At 39.5% G+C, this 27,747-nt stretch overlaps 5 protein-coding genes across 7 annotated transcripts in view; 3 read left to right on the forward strand and 2 right to left on the reverse strand.

The window, feature by feature from the left end:
* Positions 1-458: 458 nt before the first annotated feature.
* LOC6572232 (glycogen [starch] synthase) lies at positions 459-6,421 on the forward strand. Of its 3 annotated transcripts, none has more exons than XM_015166280.3 (5): positions 459-555; positions 3,276-4,249; positions 4,348-5,215; positions 5,286-5,421; positions 5,697-6,421. In XM_015166280.3, the coding sequence occupies exons 2-5, from the start codon at positions 3,276-3,278 to the stop codon at positions 5,786-5,788; spliced, it is 2,070 nt and encodes a 689-aa protein (XP_015021766.1). In that variant the 5' UTR covers positions 459-555; the 3' UTR covers positions 5,789-6,421. The 3 variants fall into 3 exon arrangements, with proteins under 3 accessions (XP_015021766.1, XP_015021767.1, XP_001998374.1); XM_015166281.3 differs by lacking the exon at positions 459-555 and adding an exon at positions 3,043-3,148; XM_001998338.4 differs by lacking the exon at positions 459-555 and adding an exon at positions 3,051-3,154.
* A 1,241-nt stretch (positions 6,422-7,662) lies between these two features.
* LOC6572231 lies at positions 7,663-9,180 on the reverse strand. The gene is made up of 2 exons (XM_001998337.3): positions 9,072-9,180; positions 7,663-8,987 (listed from the first exon to the last, which is right to left on the reverse strand). The coding sequence occupies exons 1-2, from the start codon at positions 9,075-9,077 to the stop codon at positions 7,773-7,775; spliced, it is 1,221 nt and encodes a 406-aa protein (XP_001998373.1). The 5' UTR covers positions 9,078-9,180; the 3' UTR covers positions 7,663-7,772.
* Positions 9,181-11,102: 1,922 nt separating this feature from the next.
* On the reverse strand, positions 11,103-13,395 carry LOC6572230 (proteoglycan 4). The gene is made up of 3 exons (XM_001998336.4): positions 13,230-13,395; positions 11,717-13,165; positions 11,103-11,427 (listed from the first exon to the last, which is right to left on the reverse strand). The coding sequence occupies exons 1-3, from the start codon at positions 13,378-13,380 to the stop codon at positions 11,252-11,254; spliced, it is 1,776 nt and encodes a 591-aa protein (XP_001998372.3). The 5' UTR covers positions 13,381-13,395; the 3' UTR covers positions 11,103-11,251.
* An 861-nt stretch (positions 13,396-14,256) lies between these two features.
* On the forward strand, positions 14,257-15,723 carry LOC6572229. Its single transcript, XM_001998335.4, has 4 exons — positions 14,257-14,393; positions 14,445-14,514; positions 14,577-15,359; positions 15,423-15,723. Exons 1-4 carry the CDS (start codon positions 14,325-14,327, stop codon positions 15,602-15,604), a joined length of 1,104 nt encoding a protein of 367 aa, XP_001998371.2. The 5' UTR covers positions 14,257-14,324; the 3' UTR covers positions 15,605-15,723.
* A 305-nt stretch (positions 15,724-16,028) lies between these two features.
* The window catches only part of LOC6572228, a 33,534-nt gene continuing 21,815 nt past the window's right edge, over positions 16,029-27,747 (forward strand). The window contains exons 1-2 of the mRNA XM_032728210.2: positions 16,029-16,135; positions 16,240-16,430. The gene's annotated coding sequence lies outside the window, so the exon portion shown is untranslated. The remainder of the gene's footprint in view (positions 16,136-16,239; positions 16,431-27,747) is intronic.

Raw genomic sequence — 27,747 nt, forward strand, 5'->3', positions numbered from 1 at the left:
GAGGTTAAGCGAGCGAGCAAGCGCCATAAATGATATTAAATTGTTTATAGAGCAAGGTTACGACTGGCGTTGGACATATTTGAAATATGAGCTTTTATGAAAAATTGCGAGGTGAAATGTGACGCAATCAACACAAACACTAAGACGATTAGTTCTATCATGGTAGCGAAAACGGAACCTTGAATTCTTATCAATTGGTAACTTTTTAAAAGTTCGCGCCTTAGTCCACTTCTAAGGCTCATTGATATGAAATCATCCCCACTCATTATATGGCAGCTCTGCAAGCCAGGGATGCAATCTATATTTAATACAATAAACACCTTTTTAACCTTGTATGTAGACAATAAATAAAAATAAATAAAATAAATATATATAATATATGAAATGTATAGGCAAAATCTAGGAAACAGTACATAATATATTCTGCATCCATGATATTGTTATCGATACCGAACAAGTGGTGTTGCCACCGCTCGGCTATTTAAATGACTGAACAACACTACCCGCCAGTTGTTTGTTTTGTTTGTACCTGCTTACAACGACGACGGCTGTAAGGTGAATGAGTTTTGCGTAAAATTTTATAAATTAACAGCTGCGCGTGTGCATTTATACGTGTACCCATACACATATAATAACAAATTCATTATAGCTATTTAGCCGTCGGCGCCAACGCCGCCGGCGAGCACCATTGCAAAATCATATTTTTGCACTAAATAAATAATATAAACGGTGAAACATAAACAAAACGCTGATAAGCTGCACCACTGCTGCCATTTAGCAATATTCCTTCGTGTGAACGAATCCAACAACAAAATTATCAAGTTAGACTTGTTGAGCGAGTAAAACACCTAAGAAACTACCAACAATAGTGAACATTTTTAATGTTCTGCCCGCACAGCGGCGACAGCGACGCAGCCACTGACCTTTATTTGACTTTTACGCTTCTTGTCTCTGCGCTCGGCAATGAATAACAAAAATACAGGCACTGCCTGCCTCACATACATATGTTGTGTATATACCACTGCGTTGTGCGGTTGTTGTTGTTGAAGTTCTTGCAGCCGATATTGGTGACGTCGCCGGCGACGGTACCGTCGACCGCGCCGGGCAATAGCAAAGGCAAGGCAAAGGCGAAGAACACAACCGCGCAGCCAAAGTTCGAATCTTTATGTGCTGTCTGTGTGTATGTATGTACATACATACACATTCAGGTTGCGCGTGCAAGAGTCGCCTCGTCTCACCATTCACACTCATCAGTTGAAATACAAAAATTTAATTCAATAAAACCGTAAGCAAATTGAACATGTGCCAAAGGAGGAGCAATTATTCTCTTTTTATTGTTAAATTTTTCCTAAACATACAAATTATTATTGTTTTTTTTTTTTTTTTCTTGATGCCCACAAACTTATACTTTCAATTATCTACTAAATAATTATTGTTATCTAATTTTAAATGGTAAACAATTCCAAATTCTCAATTTATGCGTACAAATCGGGCATTAAAAAAGTGCAAGATTTTTGTATGGGACCAGCGTAACTGTAATTCAATACATAGACCAAAAAGGTACTACAAAAGCATAAGTGAAGATAACACTCACTTAATTCTTTGGAAATTAGATGAATGAATTCCATAAATCAGACCCCATGAAAAGTTTTTTAGAAAAACAATAGAAAGATTGTCTTCACTAAAAGTACTAAGCACTATACGAAATAGTAATCATATATAAAACTCTCGATTTTGAAAACGTAAAAAAAAAAAATAGTTAAAAAAATTTTTATTGAATATTAAATAATAATTCAATAATTAAGGAAAGTAAATGGAAAGATATTTTTGGCTAAAATATGTAATGGCATAGAATCGATTATGAATTTTTGCATGTATTTTAAATTTTTAATCCAAACAATATTTTAATATTTCTAGTCCTGAAATTCTTCATTACCATGAACACGAAATGAATTACCCATTAATAATAAATACTTTATAAATATAAAATTAATAGACAAATTATTAACATTTTTTGAAGCAGTCCAATTTAATTTTAGGCAGTGCAATATGTTTGCAAGTGTATATTATATTCAGTGCACCAGAAATACAAAGGAAAATATTAGTTGAAACATTTGTCATGACGTCTTCAGATCTAAATGGCAACTGTTGAGTTAGTATGTAGTTAGTATAAACACTTGCTGCAAATTAGTAAATAATAACAGCTTGCTAGATCACTGCGTTAAGCTCCAGCTAAAGATTAGAAAATTTAAGAATGAACCAATAAATTGTTAATTGATAAATGGAGTATATATGTATATATTATTTATGTAATAATAATAATAATAATATATTCAACTGTTTTCAATATTTTCCAATTGCTGTTATATAATTTGCAATATTAAAATATTCAATATGTTTTCAAAATTTCATTCAATGACGGAAGTTGGCATATATATTTATATGTATATATGAATGTATATATGAATAATATGTATATATGAATAAATTGGCAGCGTCAGATATTTTCATAGCTCATGTCCAACCAACCTAAATATAGCCGATCGCATTTGCGAATTATGGACGGTAAATGCACAACAACAACAACGATGACAAAGTCAGGGCTACTGGCAGGTGGGTGAGAAGGCACATACGTTGTTATCAATTGTCAACTATCAGTTCAAAGCTCGAACATTGGGGCACACCTCCAGATTGTCGGGATTGCCGGGTTGTTATACCCTTTACTCAATGCAAACATGGTGAAATGTGATTGTTTGTGGATTGCAAGTAAATTCCTGAATGCTATGTATTTACATATAGATTTCTATTGATGTAAAAACGTTTTTGCGTAGCGGTCAAATATGTACAATAGCAACTTGAGAGAGGGTAGAGGGTATCTTCTAGTCAGTCACTCCCGTCTATTGTGTTTGATGCCGATGTTAATGTTAGGTCCGATGTTGATGCGAGCCGGTGCAATGCTAAGGCTTACTTACAGTTTACAGCTTTACAACTTTGTAATCTGGGGCAAGCAGAAGCTAAATTGTGTGTGAATTATCAGTACGCTTCGATTTCGTAGACTCAAAGGTTGTCTGGGAGCTGCCACTGCAATATAACAATGCGGCGCCAGATGTCTTATCGTTTTGAAGATCAAGATGCTTCACCTATGGCCGTGCGGGTTACACAATTATAGCATATAGCCACAACCATTCTTATTCAATTTCCCAAATCATACTAAATTCGGTCTTTTTCCATTTTATTTTATTTCATTTTTTTTTTTTTTTTTTTTTTTGCTGTAGATGAATCGTCGATTTTCTCGAGTGGAGTCCGGCGCAGACCTGAAGGACTACTTCGATCGCGGCGATATTGCATCGCGAGAGAATCGCTGGAACTTCGAAGTCGCATGGGAGGTGGCCAACAAAGTGGGCGGCATTTACACAGTGATACGCTCCAAGGCGTATGTGTCCACCGAGGAGATGGGCGAGCAGCTGTGCATGATGGGTCCCTATAAGGAGCAGTGTGCACGCACTGAAATGGAAGAAATGGAGTTTCCCCGTGGCAACCCGCTTTTGGATGCGGTCAACGCATTGCGCTCTAGAGGCTATAAAATTCACACCGGTCGCTGGCTCGTCGATGGGAATCCTCAGCTGATACTGTTTGACATTGGCTCTGCCGCATGGAAGCTGGATCAGTTTAAGCTTGAGATGTGGGAGAAGTGCAACATTGGCGTGCCCCATTTAGATATTGAGACGAACGATGCCATCATTTTGGGCTTCATGATTGCCGAGTTTCTCGAGGAGTTCCGCAACTTTGCCATCGCCTACTCCCAAAACAATGAGCTCAGTGCACCGCGCATCGTTGCTCACTTTCATGAGTGGCAAGCCGGCGTAGGCTTGATTGTGTTGCGAACACGACTCGTTGAGATCGCCACCGTGTTCACCACACATGCCACGCTTCTGGGTCGATATTTATGCGCCGGCAACACCGATTTCTACAACAATCTGGACAAGTTTGCGGTGGACGAGGAGGCAGGCAAGCGTCAAATCTATCATCGGTATTGCCTGGAGCGTGGTGCCACGCACCTGGCCCACGTCTTCACAACCGTATCGGAGATCACGGGATATGAGGCCGAGCATCTGCTCAAGCGCAAACCTGATATAATCACGCCCAATGGCTTGAACGTGAAAAAGTTCTCGGCCATTCATGAGTTCCAGAATTTGCATGCCGTTGCCAAGGAAAAGATCAATGAGTTCGTGCGCGGTCATTTCTATGGGTGAGTCGAAAGTTTGCTGTCGGTGATCTTACTATTTTAATGAATTTCTTAAATGAAATTATTTACATAATTAAATGGATTCCATTTCTTTTCTCCAGCCACATAGATTTCGATTTGGACAAGACGCTGTACTTCTTCATTGCAGGCCGCTATGAGTTTGGTAATAAGGGCGCTGACATATTCATTGAGTCGCTGGCTCGCCTCAACGCGATGTTGAAGCACGAGAAACCGGACACCACTGTGGTGGCCTTCCTTATCTTTCCCACCAAGACAAACAACTTTAATGTCGACTCACTGCGTGGCCATGCTGTGATCAAGCAGTTGCGTGACACCATCAACAATGTTCAGCAGGCAGTGGGCAAGCGGATGTTCGATACATGCCTTAAGGGTCACATACCCGGCCCCGATGAGCTACTGCAAAAGGATGATCTGGTTAAGATCAAGCGTTGCATGTATGCTATGCAACGTGATTCGATGCCGCCAGTGACCACGCACAATGTGGCTGATGATTGGAACGATCCGGTGCTGTCCTCGATCCGGCGCTGTCAGCTTTTCAACTCGGTTCACGATCGCGTCAAAATGGTCTTCCATCCGGAGTTTCTGACTTCAACAAATCCGCTTTTCGGCATCGACTACGAGGAATTTGTACGCGGCTGTCATTTGGGCGTTTTCCCATCGTACTACGAGCCGTGGGGCTATACGCCAGCCGAGTGTACCGTCATGGGCATACCAAGTGTAACCACAAATCTGTCTGGTTTCGGTTGCTTCATGCAGGAACACATCAGCGACCCAAAATCTTATGGCATATACATTGTCGATCGTCGTTATATTGGACTAGAGAACAGCGTGCAGCAGCTGACGAATTTCATGATGGAGTTCTCCCGCTTAAATCGTCGCCAGCGCATTATTCAGCGCAATCGCACAGAGCGCCTCAGCGATTTGCTTGATTGGCGTACACTGGGCATTGTATGTATTCAAATAATACTATTGTTCGACACAGCTGTCCATATCTGTATTTTTGTCTCTATGTCTGCAGTATTACAGACAGGCTAGGGTGAAGGCTTTGCAGGCTGTCTACCCTGATTATGTGGACGAAAGCACCTTGTATGGCTCACGCAACAATCTAATCTTCTCTCGTCCACACAGCGAGCCGCCAAGTCCTAGTTCATCGCGTAAGTATCAATAAATCAATTAAGGTGGATTGATAAAAAAAAACTCGCTTGCGCTTTCATATGCTTCAATTGATTTTATTGCGCAATGGGTAGGATTAGGTGACATTCAAATATCATTGAGCGTTGTCAACTTTGTTGAGTTTCGGTACTTTTCTTTACTTAAAGTAGGAATCATATCAAAACCATTTGATAATCTAATTTAATGTGTTAGTTATAAATCATTAGATATATAAATATACGTAAGTAATACTATTCTTCGTCTATGTTAAATATAGGGCATACCACACCCGCGCCTTCGGTGCACGGCTCCGATGAGGAGGACTCTGTGGATGAGGAAACTGAGTTGAAGGAACTGGGAATGAAGTAAACCAAACCCAATTCCTGGTCGTCAGCAACTGGCTTTACGAACAATTCATACAGCGCAATATTACCATAAGTTTAGTAATTTTGTTTCACATGTTCAAAGGCACGCTGTACTCAATGAGACGACAATGCCCACACGAAGAAACTATCTACCTAATGCCTCAACTGTTTTTCTTAAACAAATTTATACGCTCATATGCAACAGCTAGAACAATTCGAGAATATTTATGCAAAATGAGAAGATTCTATTTAATGTTGTTTAGTCTTTAAGCAGAGATGAGTCCCACACAAAAACAAAATGTTATCAAAACCAATTAAATTATTATTACTATGGTACACACATACACTGAAATCTCTTGACCTCACATTATGTAATTGCAAGGCCTATCTGCAACTCGTGGCACACTGGCATCTGGCAATTCGGAAAGTTATTTGCACTTTATTGAAATACATATATATTTGACAAAGAACGTATTGAACTATAAATTAAATGAGTTACGCTTACCGTTTAGGGAAATTCCTTTAAGTTACGCCCAATTAGTACCGTATGATATACTGCCTCATATTGCATCAACAATTTTTATAAATGGGCTACATACATTATAAAAACGAACATAATAAAGTTGAACAAAACTGATTTCAGAAAACATATTCATATTATAGACTTGCAGATAACCTGAACGACAGAAGATCACGGGTTCTTTTTATACGTACTTTTATAATCAAATTGATATAAACAACACTCAACATCGGCGAGCACCGAACCCACATCTCTATCAATGAATCATTTGCAAATCCTAAACTATGTCTAGTCACATCTAATCTTAAAAAAAAAATTTAATTGCAATTCTTAAGAATATGATAATGTGATCTATATTTTCTATTAAAATGGAAAGAGTTCAGCAAAATTTGACGCCGGTTTAACAAAATTCAAAATTCTATTAGATTAGCGTTAAAGTAAATGGCAAATTTTAAGCCTCTAGCTCCAAGGACGTACGAGATAAGTATATATAAAAAATGTATATCTCCGTTTTGATAAGATTTCTAAACAACATTATTCATTCTTGAAAATTTTCGTAATCATAATCATAATCGCTTTTCGCAAATTGCAAAATATTGATAAAGTTAAGGGATCTGACTCAATAGAAAAAGCATTTTATGATTGGTTCTGCATTAGTCATGTATGTGTGTTGATGACATTGCTACGTGTTGAAGTCGCTGACGGTGTGTCACATCCGAGATTTATGTATGCATATCGCTCATACAGTGGTTGACGAACGCCTCGGAGGACGAGCATTTTGCATAACAACCAAAACCTTTATTGTATGCAAAATTCAGCCGTGTAAAACAACAAAATAGGTGTATTTTTGTCACTATTTTCAAGAAACTGGAACGAAGTGATTTTTTTGACAGAGGGTCCACTGTAGTAGCTTTTCTTGAAATAGTGCGTATATTACGCAACTATTCTTGAAATTGGATTAGTGATCTTGAAAAAAAAAAAAAAACAGTTAATTTTATTGTACAGCCATAAAACTCTGTTCAACTTGTTGGTTCTGAAATCGACGATACACTCTTTCTACTCTCGTCGCCCTGATTAAGAAGACTTTACTTTGCAAAGACCAAAGAGAGAGATAGAGTGAGAGAGAGTAGGACATATAGTGCATAGCCGTGCTTCATATAAGAATGAGACCATTACTATTGACCGCTTGCAGCGCACTGACTTTGTTGCGCAATATTTTCCTTGCTCTAGCCTCAAGAGACTGAGCCGAGCAAATACGAAGTTGACTAGTATCTAATGCACATTTTTTCTTTGGTCAGTGCCTGTATATTTTAACAGCACCATTCTAGCCGGATCGCCCATTCTCAAAATACTAACACTGAAAAATAAAGGGTTTTTTTTTATTGTCATAGACTAATTTTCCGAATTCAAGCATTAATAAAATCTAAATTGGTGGTTATCTTCTCAATATAAGCTTTGTGACCTCCTGTTAGACACGGCGACTGTAAAGGGAACGAATAAACTTGCCATGAGGGAGTCGTAGGCGTTGGGCGGGTACATTGTAATCAGGATAATTGTTCTGCTCCAAGTGTGCTGGGGGCAATTGGCCATCATTACAGTTCACCAATTCTCCACTAGGATCCATGCATTTCTCTGTCTTCAGAACCCAGCCGCTGTCTCTGTCTCTATCTTCAATATCCTGATCATCGTGTTCCCAATCCTGCTCCTGCTGCGGATATGTGTATTGATCTTCTTCGTCAGGTTGTGGTTCACGCTGTGGCTGATAGTTGTAGTCAAAATTGGGACCGAAATAGTGTGGGTAGATCACAGGCTGTGGCATCAGCACAGGCTGTGGCATATAGCTTGGAAAGCAACCCATGCACTCTAGTGGAATGCCACTCTGCAGGACATAGCCATAGGCCAGATTCTGACATTTCAGACAGTTGTCGAGTCTCGGTCGCGCACTGTTCATATTCTGACCACAGGAGTTTGTGTAGTAACATCCTTGGGATTGTGTTTGTGGCTGGTTGTTGGGCGAAAATGGGAAACTGGTGCGTTTTATCGACTTGCGCCGCTGCATGGGCACATACTGCACCGTCTCGTGGCATTCATCTGGCTGGTCCTGCTCGCATTGCAGCACGCGTTTGGCATGCATCACTCGCGCACGGCACCGTGCGCCACAGACGCGATGTCGTGAGCGCTCCTGGCAGTGCTCCAGGTGCTCACAACTGCGGTCACGTTGCACCACATAGCAGCAGGAGCCCTGCTCATTGTAACCAAGACCGAACCGGCCGCCCACCGTGGACACATTCTGATGCACCTGGACATTTATCTCATTCCGACCCTTGATATCGTTCTTGATAATGTTGGTGATCTCATTCGTTAGCTTGACTATGTTGGTGGTATTCAGCGGGGGCTCTGCAGGTGCCACGTAGCTGGTATCATTGATGCCGTGTACTAGGAGTGGCTCTTCCGTCAGCTCCGGGCAGAGGGGGCACTCTAGCTCGCACTTTTCACTGCCAGCGCAGATATCCAAGCAGCTCTGCCGATTCGATTGACACTCCTGGTAGTCGCGCAGCGAGGGCTTCTCATAGTTTTGAAGCTTCGTTTGTATCACAATCGTGTCCTTGACGGTTGATGGTTCCTTTGCGTCCTCGCCACTAACCACGCCGCCAACAGCCAGCAACAGCAGCAGAGCCCATGACTAATAAATTAATATCAATTATATGAGATACGGATTGCACCTATCAAATTTAGTTCAAAAATTTCTTCAGCTTTTGCAGCTCACCTTCATTTTCAGGAATGATTCGAAAAGTCTAAGTATGAATATGTCAAAGAGAACTTCCTTTCCTGGTTCGTTTAACAGCTGAGAACTCACTTACTTTACTGTAGAATTGTCTCGCTATGCAGTCACTATTAACCAAGTTTAGATTAGATATCGTTATCTTTCAAAATTTATTGATTTGAGCGTCACGGTAAACGAGAGAGAGAGAGAGAGAGAACGCGGGAGATAGAGAGAGAGCGTCTTTTTCGGCAGCTCCCATACATTCAGTATTAATATTCCTGCAACAAAACATCTTGTACATACACATACTTATAAATATTTTAATTAAACAAACTCTGACCGATTCATTGCATTTACTTAATAGCTATAATCCCTAATATCAGTGAGTAGATTGATGGTGGTATGATATGCTTTTCTCATTTTGTATTAAAGGTGAGCATTCAATTTGTGGATCGTATTTAAGAGACGATCTAATTCAGTGAGCTAAAATTCGACTGTGGACTTTCGTCCTAGAAAACGTATTTATGATACCCTCGTTCAGTAGTTTTTGGCAATTAAAAAAAAATTGTTTTGAATATATTATTATAATATATAATATAGTATTATTTCTTACATTTTCGAAAATATTCTATAGTCTATACTCATACTTTTAATGCTCCAGTAGTTTTGGGGTATATTCAACACTAAGAAACAAACAAGAAGATTTTTCCTCTTTATATAATAGTTTTTATATAAACCCGACAAGCGTTGCTTTGCCTCCAGCGAATGCTTATGGGCCATGGTGCATTCATCCCAGATAATAATTTTACACTGTTTAAGCACAGTGGCCATGGATGATTGTGTTTTAATGTTACAAACTGCATCTGGATCTGGTTAACGTGGCCTTTGATTTTGAATGTGGAATTAAATTGTTGACCATTTGCAGAAGTATTTTCAATTACTTCCGTTGCTCCAAACGATCTCGTTTGAAAACATGAATTGAATTATTTAATCAAAATCAAGTAGAAAAACTGTTTGGTGATAAACAGTGACGTAATATTGTATTCGATGGCTCATTATTTGGCTTACCTTTACACGTATATTTGTTAATCACGTTTACGTATTAACAAAATGTGCATGAATAATTGTTTAACATGAGAGCATGACCGAAAGCTGACACTGTTATCAGGCCTTCTGAGTAAATTCTCAATGGCAATGCAAAGATACTCAATAGCAATTAATGCTTCATTGTACATTGAATAATATCGTAATTTCGTTGCGTTAAAAAAAAAAAAAAAAAAAAAAAAAAAAAACAAGTAAGAAAGCTCTAGTCGAGACGGCCCGACTACGAGATCCCCTGAACCCTTCGAGCAACTGATATTTCAATAATTATTCGCATATGCACAAATACACGCACACACACAGACATACGTACGCATGCATAAACACGCATTGGCTGCAGTGTTGGCTTACTATGGGAATTTAATTGATTTCCCATTTTCAATGGCTTCAGGGTATAAATTTGGAGAGTCTAGCTTTAAAGATGTAGCAGATATAAATTTATTACTGGTTTTCGATGTTTTTAATTGATAACAAAATAACGGGGAAATCAATCGATATTGAAAGCAAAACTCAAGTCTCTAGCTATTATATCTTCTGAGATCGACGCGTTCAAACATACGGACAGACGGACGGACGGACAGAGGGACAGGGCTAAATCGACTGAGCTTTATGGGGTATGCCACGCCTCCTTCTGCCTGTTACATACATTTAACAAAACTGGGTTCAGGGTATAAAAACAAAAACTGATGGTGGGCCGCCTTTTAAACTTAGGGCCATGAAAAATAGATGTTGGCCGATTCTCAGACCTACCCGACCTGCATATAAAATTTCGTGAGTATCGGTCGAACCATTTCGGAGGAGTTTGGCAACAAATACCATGACACGAGAATTTTATATATAAGATAGATAGATATAGTATAGATATATGTAAGTATTTTGAATATATTGTGCTTTCTGCCTACTTGCCTCATTCCTTTCTGCATGCCTTCTTACTTATGTGTGTATTTTTTGTATTTTATTGAAATTTTAAAGAATTATACATAAATATGTGTACATATATATGTATACAATTGAAACAAAGTATACAACATTCGATTAAGTTGGAATGCAACAAAAAGATAAATATGTTGCAATCAATCTAATTAACGACGCCATCCATGATCCGGACTGCAGCCCACGGATCCGGCGAATTGTGGAGAATCGCAGAACTCCTGCTGATCGTAGTAGGCGCACGTGGGACTACGGCAGTGATAGTTGTAGCAGTACGACGAGCAGAATGTCATGTGGCCCGACGCGCAGCCGCTACAGTCATAACGATCTTGTTGGAATAGAATACATCAATGAAAATCGTTCAGGTTTATCTTTAAGTGATCCAAGATACTAAGATCAATATTATTAAGATCAATTAATATTATTTCATATGAGATATCTAAATCACAGATTAGTATTAGATATTTGAATATTGGATATGAATCGAGTATACAAACAATGAATCAATGTGATGTTTGATCTTTGATAAATCAAGATTGACTTTGAAAATTTTCTGAGTAAATTTCTATTACCAGTTAAAATTATTGACTTAAGATCTAGAAATCAGCTCCACTTACTTGATGTTCGTGGACAGTTGCCCTGCATCTGGCAATCGGAGTTCCAGTTGGGCGGCATGGTGAGCATTTGGTAATTGTTCTCGTTCCAGCTGCTAATCCTGGCTGGCTTTAAAGCCATTTTTGGGGCGCTGCATACGTCGCCACACACTTGCTGTTTGGGATTGAAGCACTGCCAGCGATTGCTCTGCGATGAGCTTCGACAAGTGCGTGGTGCAAGAACCGTACAGCATTTGGGTGGTGGCCTAGATGTGGGTAGAACAATCGGCGGTAAGATCTCCTTCTCTTCAGATTCCTCTACATAATCCCTATAGTCCGTAGGCAGAGTCAGCGAAGCGTTGACTGCCAGATGCTGCACATTGTTGAGCACAATGTCGGGCGTGCTCTTGGATTCCTGGATGATTGTTCGCTCGAGGTGAATAGGTGCCACTTCCACGGGCTGTGGATAAACGCATTTCAGACCCGACCAATAGGTACCCTTAGGGCATCGCGGCTCTACACAATGAACATCGTTATAGACTCCCTTACCACAATGAACCAAGTGGCATGTATCGTTGATGAGCACTGTGCCCTTTGGACATTGGCGCAATGGAGCAGGAGGCGGCTGGGTGGTTGGTCTTTTGGTTGTCGTCGTTGTTGTTGTAGTTGTCGTTGTTGTCGTTGTTGTTGTAGGTGCAGGAGGATAGGGTGTAATAGGTTGAGCCGGTGTGGGAGCAGGTTGAGGTTGCACTGGAACGATGGGATAGGGTGCCACAGGTTGATTCGGACAAGGGAGAGGTTGAGTTTGTACTGGAACGCTCGGAGAGGGTGCCACAGGCTGATTCGGACAAGGGAGAAGTTGAGGTTGAGTTTGAGGTTGAGGTTGAGTTGGAACGATTGGGTAGGATGCCACAGGTTGATTTGGACATGGTAGAGGTTGAGATTGTACTGGAACAGTCGGAGAGGGTGCCACCGGTTGATTCGGACAAGGGAGAGGTTGAGTTTGTACTGGAACGCTCGGAGAGGGTGCCACAGGTTGATTCGGACAAGGGAGAGGTTGAGTTTGTACTGGAACGCTCGGAGAGGGTGCCACAGGCTGATTCGGACAAGGGAGAAGTTGAGGTTGAGTTTGAGGTTGAGGTTGAGTTGGAACGATTGGGTAGGATGCCACAGGTTGATTTGGACATGGTAGAGGTTGAGATTGTACTGGAACAGTCGGAGAGGGTGCCACCGGTTGATTCGGACAAGGGAGAGGTTGAGATTGTACTGGAACGGTCGGAGAGGGTGCCACCGGTTGATTCGGACACGGAAGATGCTGAGCAGGAACACTTGGCTGAGTTGAGCTTGGTGTTGGACAGGGTGCTACAGGCTGATTAGGACAAAGTGCAGGTAAAGATTGCACAGGTGTAGAGGGAAGAGCCGCTTGAGTCGAGCATGGTGAAGTTGTCATCGCATAAATATTGATTAAAGGGCCTATAAATATGAATTTAGCACAAATAATCGCTTAGACTCGTACATTTAATGTAATTTCACTCACTCGAGGCAACCGTTGGGAGCACACAAGCCCCATTTTGAAGCACGTAGGGCGTAGTACACGAAACGGCGACGGAGCTCTGTAGATATTGAGCAGCGGTAGGATCAAGAGCCAACAGCAGGCAAGGAAAAATCAGCACTTGATAGGCGAACATGCCGATTAGAAATGAGCTGTGAATAGAAAACGGTGCTTGAAGTAAACGTCGCAACTAGCACATCATCAGATTAAAATAGAACAAGTAAGAAGGCTCCAGTCGAGACTGCTCGACTAGGAGATACCCTGAACCCTCTAAGCTGATATTATAATCATTCTGCACTTCTTTTATGCACACATGCATACACACGTATGTATAAGCTCGCGCTATGCTAACTGCTAACTGCGCAGGGCTGCGCTGCAGTGAGGGCAATATTATGATAATTTATTAGTTAAATAATTTTTCTTTTAGTAACACTATCTTTATGCAACTTTTAGAGCATGATCATATGGTTGAATCTGTGTACATTCCAAAGCACAAGTCTCTAGTACTTGAAATACGTTTTTTACAAATTGTGGGCGAAGGGGGCACGGTATCCGAAATCTGTAAGCTACAAAATCTTCGCATCCATTAAATATACATACACATTAAGACTGAAGTGTCCAGGTCTAATAGTATTCAAGTTTGACTGAACAAAAAAAAAAAATTATCAATTATTCTCGACAAGAAAGATATCGAGAGAGTTATCGATAAAATATGATATACTGCGTGTGGTATAAACGAGTATGCATGTAAAATTGCAGCTCTCATACGGACGGACGGAAAGACGGACGGACGGACGGACAGACAGACAGAGCTATATCGACTCAGCCCATCGCCCAGATCAATAATATATATGCTTTATGGGGTCTGCGATGATTCCTTCTGCCGGTTACATACTTTTCACAAAGGCAATATACCCTGATTTCTCATTTTCAATGGGCTCAGGGTATCAAAAAAGGTTATCAGAGCTCAAAACAAAATATGCTTATAACGCCAGCTAAGCATCGGAGAGACTTAAAAGTTGATTAGTTGTCGGTCAAGCCTTGCCACTAAAACATCACGTCAAATTTAAGTTGACTTCAATGTGGACGATTTTGTCAATACTCAGCGTATTATGCGTCGCGCAATGTTATCAAGATGCCAATGGCAAGGTAGTAAATAAAAACATATGAATTAAATATATATTAATTGGATTTTTGTAGTGGATGGAATGCCCCCAAGGCTATTCAGCTATCAATGGCATGTGCTATAGCACGAGTAGGTGTCAGGAAGGTAAGATATATACGCAAATATAAAATACCCACATAATACATACACATATTGATTTGGGTTAGGCTACCGTCTACATACGGATGGCATGTGTCATTTGATAAATCCCGCACCTTGCCCTTATGATACCAAACCAATCATCACCACTCCAAGCCCATATTATCAGATGCCCACAACCTCCACTAGTACCAGCACCACTACCACGACCCCGGCACCAGAGGAAGAACCGATCATCAGCTACGATCCAGTGCCAATTGGAGATCCCGATGAACAAGCTCGATGTCCACCTGGCTCAATTTACTTCAGGGACGAGTGCCGCAAGATACTCTGCACCCGGGGCGAATACTATGATGGTCGCTGCCTGTCGCCCGCCTGTCCAATGGGCACCGTGTGGTGGCGCAAGCAATGCCAAAAGCCTGGTTACATAACAACAGTATTGGAGATCGATAATGTAATAAACAACAAGCACGAGTTTCGCACAGCAACCGAAAATGTGAACAAAGTGGAGTATAAGACCATTAAGCCCTACGATCCCAGTACGGATCAGAGTCATGCATACGTAGAGTCAAAGGTCAATTCTGTTGTCAAAACAACGACACCAGACAGCTTGACTCAGCAGCTATCTGCAAGTTGCTGTACAGTCAATAGTCCACGTATCTGCCGAAAATATGGAGTCAAATGGGTTTGCTTCAATCAAAAGCGAAAGCTCTGCGACCCGAAGGTTTGTACTAGTCCAGTAATCTATCTCAAGCCCCCGGAAATAGTAGAGCTGGACAATCCACGAATGTTGGTGATGCCACCAAATCCCCCAATTTCGAGTTGCATGACTCCCGATTGTCTTGAGAGCGGTAAGTCTATCTGCAAATTATTTTGAAAATTATTTATTTTATGTGGCTTAAAAACACTTTCAGCAATACTGAATTGTTCTGGTTGTGCCCAGGGTTTGCGAGAGTCCTGCTCGACAGGCTGCTACTATTACTTCTGTCCTAGTAATAGGTGCGAGTTCAAGGAATCCGAGGACTTTTGTGCCATATATCCGGGCGAATTTGGCTGTAATAAAAACTACGGCTGCATCTGGAAATGGTGTAAATGAGATAAATCAACAAATATTTACCCATTTTTAGATAACTTTCCCTTAAATGATGATATAATGTTTAAGTAATACAATTTTAATTAAATACTATGAAGCACTGCCATCTACTGCCAATAAGAGAGATAGGAAGATATTATTGGAAAGCAATTAGGTAAGCCGCTTTTAAGTATTATAGAAAGACAGTTTTCCTGCAATGTTGTTGAGATTGCCTGTTGAAAAAATTTGAATTTACGCGCTTATTTATCTGACTCAGCTGTTGTTTTTAATAGTTGCCACCTGATGAAAAATGCGTTCGTTATTCAAATATCGAATAATGTACTAAATATGACAGAGCTCTCAGTTTATCGAACTTGGCAGCACTGTTGTGAAAATCAGCTGATGCCATACTGCCCGTTTCAACAGGGCTTTTGCTGTTTTCGGTTTCAGTCGTTAAAAGAGAGAGCAAGCGTCGATGTTTGATTGCTACGCGCTCGCGTTTGGTGTACAAAGTGTTAAAACACAAAATTTGTTTGTAATTCCAGTAAAAAGTGTGTGAGTGTGTTTGTGCGTGTGCGTGTGCGTATGTAAGAGTGTACGCGCAATACAGAAACAACAAAATAGAAAATAAGTAACGGTCGTTGTTCTCGCTACTTTAGGGAAGGCGGCAAATAGCAAAAGTTCAAACCAAAAGCCGCAGTTGCCGTTGCCGCGTTGCACTGTGCAGCCGCTCCTAACGTTCCCATTGCCGTTTTGTTGGTTCTCGGGGTTTTCATTGTCGTCTTTGTTGTTCTTCGGTGGAGTCAAAAGAGACGTCCCGCACGTCCTTCGGAGGTGCCGACACCAAAAGGTAGTTTTATATTTACATATACATGTATACATGTCTGTTTGTATATGTGACTTGCAGTTTTATTGTGGCATGTTTTATTAGCGTGTTTGCCACGGCAATCATAAAATCAACAACAACGACAAACAATAAACGGATCCAAATTCGCGCCTTCATTGTATAAGCGGATTGTTTATGCCGTCACAACAACAACAACAACAATATCAACATCAACAAATATAAATAGCAATCGCGCAAATATACAACTAAATATCTAATTGCATGTGTGTATGTGTGTATTATGATATAGCGAATGCAGCGAATCGGTTCTCGACTTGCCTTTGTGCTCTTTCACCTCCCTCTCTTTCTCTCTGTCCATCTCTTTCTCCTTCTGCTGCTCACTCGCTTTGCTAGGTGGGGTAGCTAGCTTTCTCGCATACATTCCGCGAGTGTTAATTGAAAAAAACTACAAACTTCCTGTTTTGGGGAAAGGGTTGCATCTAGCCCAGCTCAGCTACCTATCCCCACCACCGCCTAGCCAATCAGCTTGCTCATGCACATATACGCTCGAATATGTATGTGTACATGGGTATAACTGTTGCCGTTGCCGCAGACAACATGAGCTTTATTGCGGCAGCCTAACTCAGCACTGACCCCATCCCCCATTACCAAAGGGCTCTTAGCGAGTGGGTGTGTATATATGTGTATATATGTGTGTGACGTGGAGCCACATAGAAGTTTTGTGCTTTCTGCTCTGTGGGTATTTGTCAGAATGCGGGTGTTGAAGTTTTTAGTGGAACATTTTTTCTATGTTTTGCCTACGTTCTTCTTCTTCTAGCTCCAGCGGGAGCTTTTATATTGTATGTGTGTGCTATTATTAAAATACCACATGCACGCACACACAGAGAGGCAGAGACACGGACACAGCAAAAAGAAAAACTATTTACAGTTGCTGCGACTGTGTGTATATACATATATGCGCCTACGAGGCGTTGGCGTTTCAGCAAGCGAGAGAGTGAGAGAGAGAGGGGGCACACAGGCTAAAGGAGAAGCCGCAAGAGCGAGGAGATTAGTTAATAAATAAATCAAATAAAACATAAAAATGAATGTAAATTGAGGCTACAACCAAAACATCAGGAGAATTCCTCAATAAGAACTTAAATGCAGCCTCCACCCAAATGTGCCCCTCCCACACTTACCTTACGCCCTGCACTTGTTAGACATAACCACGGCCTGTGTTATCGGCTGCTGTTGATGCGGTTGTTGTTGTTAGGATTACAATAAAGAGTTTTACGGCCCTCCTGGCTGCTGCTTATTGTTGTTTTTATGACAGCTAAGCTATTTTGCGTATGACATGTTTGACAGAAGCCAACAGCCTCGCAGTCGTCGCCGTCGTCGCCGGCGTCGTCACTGTGGCTGTCAACGCCGCTTTTAAATGCAGCCTCTGCCAGCGCCCTCTGCTCTCCGTCTCTCTATCACTCTCTCTCTATATCTCTCTCTCTATCGCACATAACTAGCTATCACGCTCGGCCACTTTATATTGTTGCCCAGAAAGTTTGTTTGGGTTTGCTGGCGCTTTAATTTTTGCGTCTATTAGCAACAGCCACACACATACACACACGCATTCGCACTTATGCCTTGCCACAACTGTTGTTGAGTCCGAAGCAGTAAAATAGGGGGCTGGGAGGTTCCGTTTGCAGCTACTTTTACGCATGTTTTCGCACAGCGCCAAAGATGTCGGCTTGACATAAATTGTGTCTGCCAAATGTGGCAAACTACGAAAAAAAGCTAAACCAAAACTGGGACACGCCCTAAAAAAAAGGCATAAGAAACCAACAGTTGCCTGGCTTGTCGCATGTAATTGCTCGCCACAATGTAAATGACAAAAGCATGCACAGTGGGCCCTCCTTGTTAATGTTGTGTTTTCTTTTCTAATAACTTTTTTATACCCTGAACCCATTGAAAATGAGAAATCAGGGTATAATGGTTTTGTGAAAAGTATGTAACATGCAGAAGGAATCATCGCAGACCTCATAAAGTATATATATTCTTGATCAGGGCCATGAGCTGAGTCGATATAGCGCAGTCGTTGTTTACTGCGCAGTTAGCAGAGCGCGAGCTTATACGTACGTGTAGATGGATGTGTTGCATGTGTGCATAAAAGTAGTGTAGAATGAGTATAATATCAGCTTAGAGGGTTCAGGGTATCTCCTAGTCGAGCAGTCTCGCCTAGAGCCTTCTTACTTGTTTTAAAATGGTATTATTATAATAAATTAATAAAAATTTTACAACTGCTATTACTACTTTTACAATGTCGAAATACCCGTGCTAAAACTTATTTAGTAGAATGCGTACTTAATAGATAAATCTAGACCAATAGCAAACCCGAACAAAACAAATATTGTATAATTCGCGGAGAATGGGAAATTCGCTATTGCGGCCCACGGTGCGCAAACAAGTTGGCGCGCTGTAACTAAAAACCGCAAAAGCTTGACAGCCCGGCTACCCGCTGCCCCTCGTCGGCATTGCTGCCGCGACAGTCGCTCTCACGCCAATCGCACTGCCCATGGCTCAACGGGTCTCCGCTATCGGCTCTCTGCTCTCCGTTCACCACTCTCCGCTATACACTCCTCGCTCTTACACAGTCGACTTTGAGAGCTATAGCTTCCGCTCCCGTGGTCTGAGTGTAAAAGTATCTCTCTGTGGTTGTTGCTGTTGTTGTTGGGCTGTACGTGGGCGGCAACACAGCCGTCGCCTGAGCTGAAATCTTAGGCCAAGTTTCAAGCTTGAAATGCTTTGACGATGACGTCGTCATCAGCGTCGTCAGCGTTGCCGTCAATCAAATTGTGCGCTTTCAGCGCCGTTCGCCGCGTCGCATTTGGTTGCATGTGCTTTGGGGTTTGGTTTTGGCTTTGGTTACGGTTTTGGCTTTGGCTTTGGCTTTGCGTAGTTTGCGTACTTTACACTCACACACTCGCCCCGGATTGGCAGTCGCACTTCCATTCGCACCCATTCACAATGCAAATTGATAGCGCAAACAATCAAACATGCAAACATGTTATGGCATTTACGTATCGAATATCGCTTGGATTTGCCATACGTTTATTTATGTATTATTGATGTACCCTAGTCTCTGCGGGAAAGCGAGTATATTACTGTTACAGAATTCATATGAGACTAACGAAAATGTTTCGACCATATATTGTAGTTGAGGAACGACATTTGGAATGTTTACAATGGATCAGCTAATTTGAACTTAGTGGGCATACTTAGTATGCATATCACAGAGTATCTATCGTACAGTCAAGCCTTTTCTCGATTGCAGCGTTCTCACTTGTTTCTGCTGCTTCTTCCACCTCAACTGTTTTTTTCGTCGTCGTTTGTCCATTTAATATTCATTTATTCCGCCAAGCTTGTTTATTTTTCTTCTTCTATGTATTTGAGTTGTTGTTGTTGTTGTTATTGGCATGTGTTGTATTTGCTTTGTGGCCGAACGCCGCAATCGAGAAATCGCATGTGAGCCATGGCCATGATTTTGAATTTGATTTTGAATTCGAATTCAAATTTTAATTTGAATTTAAGTAGCTGCAGCACCAAAAACAAAAAGAAAAGCAAAAACACACAATACTCCCAAAAGGTACTTGGCACCTATTCCGATACCCATATACAGCCACTAAGAGCATTTCGATGTGATTTGGTGATACGATAATGAATACTGAAGCTATGTTGGTCATACGACTGAAGTGGTCTAAATGAAATGCAGTAAATTTATATACAAATAAATATACAGATTCGTACTCTTACACTTCCTATATTTGTATTTTATTTCCTATAGATTTTTCTTTAAGCATTTCATAGACTTTTATGAATGTTCCCATTGAATCTGTGAATATTTATACTCATTAAACTGTTTATTTTATGATATTTGTATTAAATTTTCTTCATATATGTATACTGCTTCTGTCATGTCCTCAAAACGTCAAACATTTTCTATTGATAAATCAAACTCGATTTTCATTAGCTGCTGCACATTTTCCAACTAGCCAAAAGTCCATTAAAAGTTATTTTCTAAAGTTCCAGCTTAGGTACATTTATACAATATAATATGATAAGGAACTTTCAACATTTTTCAGATAAATCTTTTTAAAGGTCGTCTCTGCATTTACATTCAGTGAAGTTTGTCAATTAACGACTGAGTGGAAAGAGAATGTTTTATAAAATATAAAACAGAATTGTTTTTTTTTTTGGCGTACGTAGCTTGTTCTTCTTTAGCTTAAATGTTGTTTGGCTAATTAATTGAGTTTAAATAAGCAGCGGCAACTGGTTTATCAGCTGTGTTATTTTAGTACTCCATCTAACGACTCTGAACTATGCTCATTATGGTCTTTTAAATATTTGGAGAGCGGCTGTGGTACTTAAACGATGCCAATGGGACACATAAAAGATACGCGCGGTCGGCTCATACTGTATAGAATGTTATGAAAACGTGACCACGCCCCATCCCCGTGGCCGCCTCTGCTGGCAGTCGCTTTGACTATTTGAAAAGTTTTCGAACTCATAAATTCTTTTGTGTTTTGTTTTGTTTTAATTTCCCTTCTGCGGCATGAAAACAAAAGAGAGCGAGCACAAAAAGAAAAGTGAAAATTCAGTGGGAAAATTGTCGTTTGTTGCGCTACGATTACAGCACCAACAGCAGCAGCCGCAGCAGCAGCAGCAGCCGACAAACTAATTAGTTGGAGTTGCAATTGCATTGAAGCTGAGTTTTACATTAAACTTGCCAGCGTTGCATGTAGATTGAGCAAGACTTTCCATCTGGTCTATAGGCCACTCGCTCTCGATTGTGCAACAGACGGCAGACAAATTCAGTTACACACTCACTGACTGACTTAATTCCCTATATTTTAGCCCCGCATACCGTATCTCTGTAACTGCGTCGTATCTACATCATTGTTAGTATCTACATCATCCATGTGTGTGTGCAAAAATGTATCTGTAGCTGTGTCTGTATCTTGTATCAATTGTATCTGTATCTCAATATATATCTGTTTTGTGTATTCTGTGTATTTGTATTTGCGTCTTCCCCTATGTATACTTATACACATTGGAGCTTCTATCTATGTATGTGATTGTACAGACACATTAGTATCTGTATCTTTGCCTGAATCTTATTCTATCTGTATCTGTATCTATGTATGTCCGGCAGCTTGAATAGATTGCTTTTTCAGTTTCATTGCGTGTCCATTTTATTGAAGTTGTCTTTTTTGCATTTCCTTTGAAGTTGACAATTTGTTTTACGTGAGCAAGTCGAGTGTGTATGTGTGTGTGTGTGAGGCTACCTTTGAAATGATTGCGACCTAAACTCGCCAATCAGTCGCCAGCGCAAGTAGGTGCAATTGAGGCGTGCTGAGAAGCTGATAGCGCTGATTGGCTTGATCATATATATATGATCATATGCATACACAATTGATAGACCAAGCCGATGTCGCAGCTTACCAACTTTTTTAGTCATCGTTAAATCATAAATATAAAAAGTAATGCTATAATCATTTGAAATACCTTTTAAGAGTCTATTCTCTGGTTCTGTAATCAGACCTATTACCATTTTACAAAACACCTGATAACTTTCAACCTGCAATGTGTTATATAGCCTGCATACAATATATAATTATTGTGCTTATTTATAGAATAATCTATATTCAAAGATCTTCTAATCACTTGGAATCAATAATTAGACAAAAGGTACATAGTATTAGCAATTATATGTTCGTTTGCCATTGTTTATTGTTATATATTATCAAATTACTAAATGAGAGATTTTATAAAATTAGATATATATGTATAATATAAGTACAGGGCAAATGAGAACAATAAGTAAGCATATAACCCATGGAAAAAAGAGAATCCCTTTTAAGATTGATATTCATTATATCTATATTACGTTTTGCTTAGGCTGTGTCACAATACTTCTTGGATAGCTTATGATTATTCAAGAAATTGGTAAATGGTCAAAAATCGATAAATATAAAAATATTATTGGTGATTTGATTGACTCGGAGTTATGAAACTCATAAATATCTCTTATGAATAGTCGACAGAGCATTTTCTATGATAGTTTGTCACACTGTGCAACAGTTCGGCTTTTCTTTTAGTTGTCATTGCTGTTGTTGGTTTTGTTGCCATTGTTGTTGTTGCGGTAATCGCTGCCTTGGCAACGCAACAGACACAGTTGCTACCATCTTATGGGGATTACGTTGGCTGCAATCTGGAAAGAAAAATAAAAGCGAATCGCGTAATAAAAAAGCATCAATTGGCGCTTGCTCTTAATGAATAAACGAATGGGGCGAACACAGCTTCGAGCTAAGCTAGCTCGGCCTAACTGACAGACAGACAGATAGACACAAATACCGACAGAAAGACAGACTGGCAGACAGATGCCCAGCAGCTCACACGCCGACTCCCACTTAGCCACGCCCTCGCAGTGTTGCTGTTCATTGTTGTTGCGCTTCGCTGCGCGTTAAATTCGCTCGCGAATGAAATGAAACACACACATTTCCATAGGAAAAAGGCGAGTATGAAAATGACAAGGCTTAGATCTGCATACTCGTTCACAAAATGAGAGTGTGGAGTATGGCTAGCTCTGTATACTTCACTCTCTCGTGTCATTTTCATGTGTATGGATGAGAGAACATTAAAGAGAGTGTATAGTGTATGCCGCTAGAGACTTCGAACTTGAAATATATGCTCTCTCTATGCTGATTGTAAAATTTGCCAAGATTAGATATATCATCTGGGTCTTGGCTATTGGATTAGCTATAGCTAAATATCTAAACTTTGTCAGAAATTACAAATTGATGACACATGTATAGAAATCGTCAGTATTTGTGTTATGTAAGCGAGTACTGTGCAGTCGGTTCTGCCTGACAGCAATGCGTATTACTTGCTTTATTTGGGTATTCGGCTTCGGCCTTAGCTGTAGATGTATGCAAATCAAGTAATTTGTCTCGCCCAGCGACACATCCAACGCAGATGAGGCAGCCACTTCCGGTGTCAATTTTTATTTCATTTTATTTTTTATTTTTTCTTTTTCCATTTTCAGTTTTCTTGTTGTTTTGGGCTTTTCTTTCTTCATTTTTAAGCTGATGCATCTTTGTGAGTTGCAAGTCGCTTGTGGGGATGAATTTAAAAATAAATTAGAAAAAAATGTAAAAATAAATAAAGTTTCTGTACTTGACAGGACACTTAACTAGCAGTTACCCTGTAGTCAATTTTGTAACATGAGTTCTGTGATAACTCCTGAATACCCTGTACTTTGGGAATGGCATCTGACTTACAGAAGTCGTACTCCTACCACCAAGTCAATGCCGAAATATGAAGTATTCAAGCCGCTTTTGGAATACACTTTAGAGACAATTATGCATGCTTACAATATTGTCATATCCAATCTGCTCACAGAGCATCGCTTACAATATAGGGTATATATTTATATATCTATATATATATATTATACATACATATATGTATATTTGCTGAGTAAAAAAGGGAGTGCGGATCACTGTGCTCGACGAGACGCTGGCTCGTCGTAGGCATTTTTTATGCAGGTGGAATTTGTCGCTGTCGTTGGCGTTCATCATGCGAAAGAGTTTCATCTTTGGCTGTGGCCTCGTCTCATCGCGGGGTCGGTTCTTCGCCAGCCCCTGGTTATTTCAAAGCCATTAACAAACGGCAAGAAGAAGAAGCAACAGAAGCAGACGTCGGCGATGGCATTATTATATAGATTTTTTTCTTCTATATAAAAATAGCTAAAATATGCTTAATTTAGTTGCGCGTTGTGTGTGCTGTGTGTATCCCACATAATTATTTTTGTTAACCAAGTCCGACAGCCAAACTGACTGACTGACTGCCGCGTGGTCGGCACAATAGATATATGCAGATACTAGTCTACGTATAGAAAAAAAAACAAAAAAAAAACAAAATATAGCCAAAATAGCAACCATTTCCAACGCCCACGCAGATGCTGAAGAGCGGAACTGAAGACCACTTACAAATGCGCCAAAGAATTATTGCTATTGCTGTATTCTTATTTTTATTTTTATTTTTTTTATTTAATAAAGTAAATTTATGCTACACTACAATGCGTCTAATGCTCATTTACACTGTGAGAATTTCCCACCCAGCATTCGCTTTTCATTGCTGACCGGCCGCTGAGAAAAGTAAATTAGTTCATTTATATGTATAGCTCTTCTTTCTTCCGTTGCCTCACTTGGTCAACTTGTTTTGGCATTGCAACAATGGCATTCCGGGGGGCACTGGGTGAGAATAGTTTCAGAGTAACTCATTAAATGGAACTTGACTGACCCCTGAGCATGAAAGCTGTGAGAGGTGCTTGCCGAACGTACAGATTAAATGCGATTATATTCAAAGACTATGAAACTGTAAAAAACTATTAAATTTAAGAAATAATCATTTTATGAGTCAAAAATAAATTCGGCAGTTTAAATTTTATGTTTAAGCCTCATGCATTTAAATCATTTAAAAATATTATATGGTATATAAGTATTATGTTACTGATTTACATTCCAAATATTTTCACGATTATAAATTGTTAACTTAAATCGATAGATTTAAGTATTATTATTATACTATGCAATGTAGTTTAGTAAAGTACGGTATTATGGGATACCGAAATAAATGTACAAAACCATTTTTCCATTTCAAACTAAATTTATACAATATACAAAATTTTAAGATTGCTGAATTTTATTATTGAGAAAATAAATATCTAAGATATACTCATTATATTAGATTTCTATATTAAATTTTGTTGGTTGGTAGAGGCCTTATCTTCCGTAAGGCTATTGCCATCTTGTTTTCTATAATAAATATTTTCAATATTTCATGTTAGTCTTAAGTAAAGTAAATAGGCTCTTAACAATATTTTTCTATATATATGCGTGCAGGGGCAGCTCTGTTCAATGTTCAATTTCAAGGCGTTGCGTAATATTTTTGTTGGCCAAAAGATAATAATTATGAAATGAAATGCTGTAGTAAAAACAACATTAAACATGTTCACAACATAAGATCTCTTGTCTCTATGTTCTCTACTCAAATGGTCAACATCTTGCTTACCCTTAAGACCCGCAATGATTCGAAGGCGTCCGATGTATGAGTGAATGATATTGGCGTACCATGACATTAAAAAAGTATTCGTTCATTGCATCATCTCTACAATATTTCCAATGTTCCATAACGATACAGAATCCCTTCCTTAGCAATTTTTTAAATGAGCAAAGTATATGGCAGAGACTCAAACGGGCGACGAACGGAAAAGAGATCGTTCCCAAGCAGAATACGAAAACAGAATCGAAAATACCAAAGTGTGCTATCAAGATCGAAAGCCGATTTCAAGAGAATTCCGCTTAGGGCACCCAACGCTGTTGGTCAAGTAAATAAGACACAAACAAAACAGAAACAAAAATCTGATATAAAATCAGAAAACAAGTCCAATCCGTGTGTAAAGACAAATTTAACTGTTGTGTGAAGCAAGGTAAACTCGTAGGATCTCGAGGCCTTTGTTTGACAAAAGAAATTTAGTTGGATTGTCTTCTCTCTTACCGTCTCTTATCAATATTTGTGCAGGCGCCATAAAGAGACAATCTATTGTGCTAGGTCGGAGATGCAGTGGTGATGATGATGATTTTTATGTACCACGAGGGAAGATGACTAAATGAGATAAGGCCGAAGCGTGTGGGCCTCTGAAGTGCTGTTATGTTGGGCATAGGTAATTCCGATAGAGAGCTGTTTGAAAGTAAGAGCGTGTACATGGCAGGAAAACTTACTTGAGAGCGAGACTAAAAAAACGAACGTGAAATTAATAAAAATTAGAAATCTTGATAAACTTCACTACAATATATTTTTATATATTTTAACTCATTTAATCAAGAACAAGTAAGAAGGCTCTAGTCGACACTGCTCTACTAGGAGATACACTGAACCCTCTAAGCTGATATTCTACTCATTCTGCACTTCTTTTTTGCACACATGCATACACACGCAGCCACACGCACGTATGTATATCACGCGCTCTGCTAACTGCGCAGTAAGCAGCGACTGCGTTTGGGCTGTGCTGCAGTGTGGGCAATATTATGAGAATTTATTTATAATTACAAAATCTTCGTATTGATCAACTGTATATACACAGTAAATCTGAATTCTCTTGGTCTAAAAGTGTTCAAATTAGGCTGAACAAACGAAATAAATTTTTCGATTATTCTCGATAAAAAAGTTATCGGATGAGTTATCGAAAAAATATGAAACTTAAACATACTGCGTATGGTACACACGAGTATGCATGCCAAATCTCAGCACTCAAGCTCTTATAAGTTCCGAGATCGACGCACTCATATGGACGGACAGACGGACAGGGCTACATCGATCAAGAATATATATACTTTATGGGGTCTGCGATGATTCCTTCTGCCTGTTACATACTTTTTCACAAAACCATTATAACCTGATTTCCCATTATTAATGGGTTTAGAGTATACAAAATATAACAACTGGGGTGAAAAACTGAAACCAGTTAACTATTTAGATTTGGATATTCATTAATAACTTAAAATACTATTTCTTAGTCAGGAATAGGTGAAAAGTATATGTGCAATGTTTAATCTCCTACTATTTCGCCACTTTCGAAGCTACAGAATTGTAGTCAGACTTATGTATTGTTTTGCTGCCACGTTATCGAAATTTCAAAGATAGATTATTGCAGACATCTTCTAGATTGACATTAAAATAAATTATGTAGTTTTTAAAATTTAACTTAGCAGTTAGGTCAATCGCCTGATATATAAAATTACTTGCTTTTATAAAAATACAATCAGAAAAAAATTTTTTTTTATTATATTATATAGGCTCTTTCTATAGATATCTCGAAGTGGAAAGCCGTTCGTCAGTTAAATACCTGCTAATATATTATTCATTATGTAACATGTCTTAATTTTTGACTGTGCTAAAGGAAAATATTATGAACAATATTTTTGCTAGAAGCTCATTTTTTTGGCTACGTTCTTCCCTCCCTTACTTCCTTCCTTTGAATAGATTCAAAGAGAGAGCATAGAAAAATCATAAAAGCTATTTTTGGGCATTTCACTTTTCTATTTAACCTTTGACGAGTATTTTTGCCATAATCATAAACTCTCAGCAAAATTTATGTTCTTTTACGATCTTTCAATTTGCTGCCGTTCTTATGTTGGTGCTTGCTCTCAAATGGGTGTTATCCTTTATTATGAAGCCAATTTTATGATTTTTATTCGAACATCGGTTTCTGCTATGGACTCGTTGT

The sequence above is a fragment of the Drosophila mojavensis genome, unplaced genomic scaffold (assembly GCF_018153725.1).
Source record: "Drosophila mojavensis isolate 15081-1352.22 unplaced genomic scaffold, ASM1815372v1 contig_19, whole genome shotgun sequence".
Classification (NCBI taxonomy): Eukaryota; Metazoa; Arthropoda; class Insecta; order Diptera; family Drosophilidae; genus Drosophila; species Drosophila mojavensis.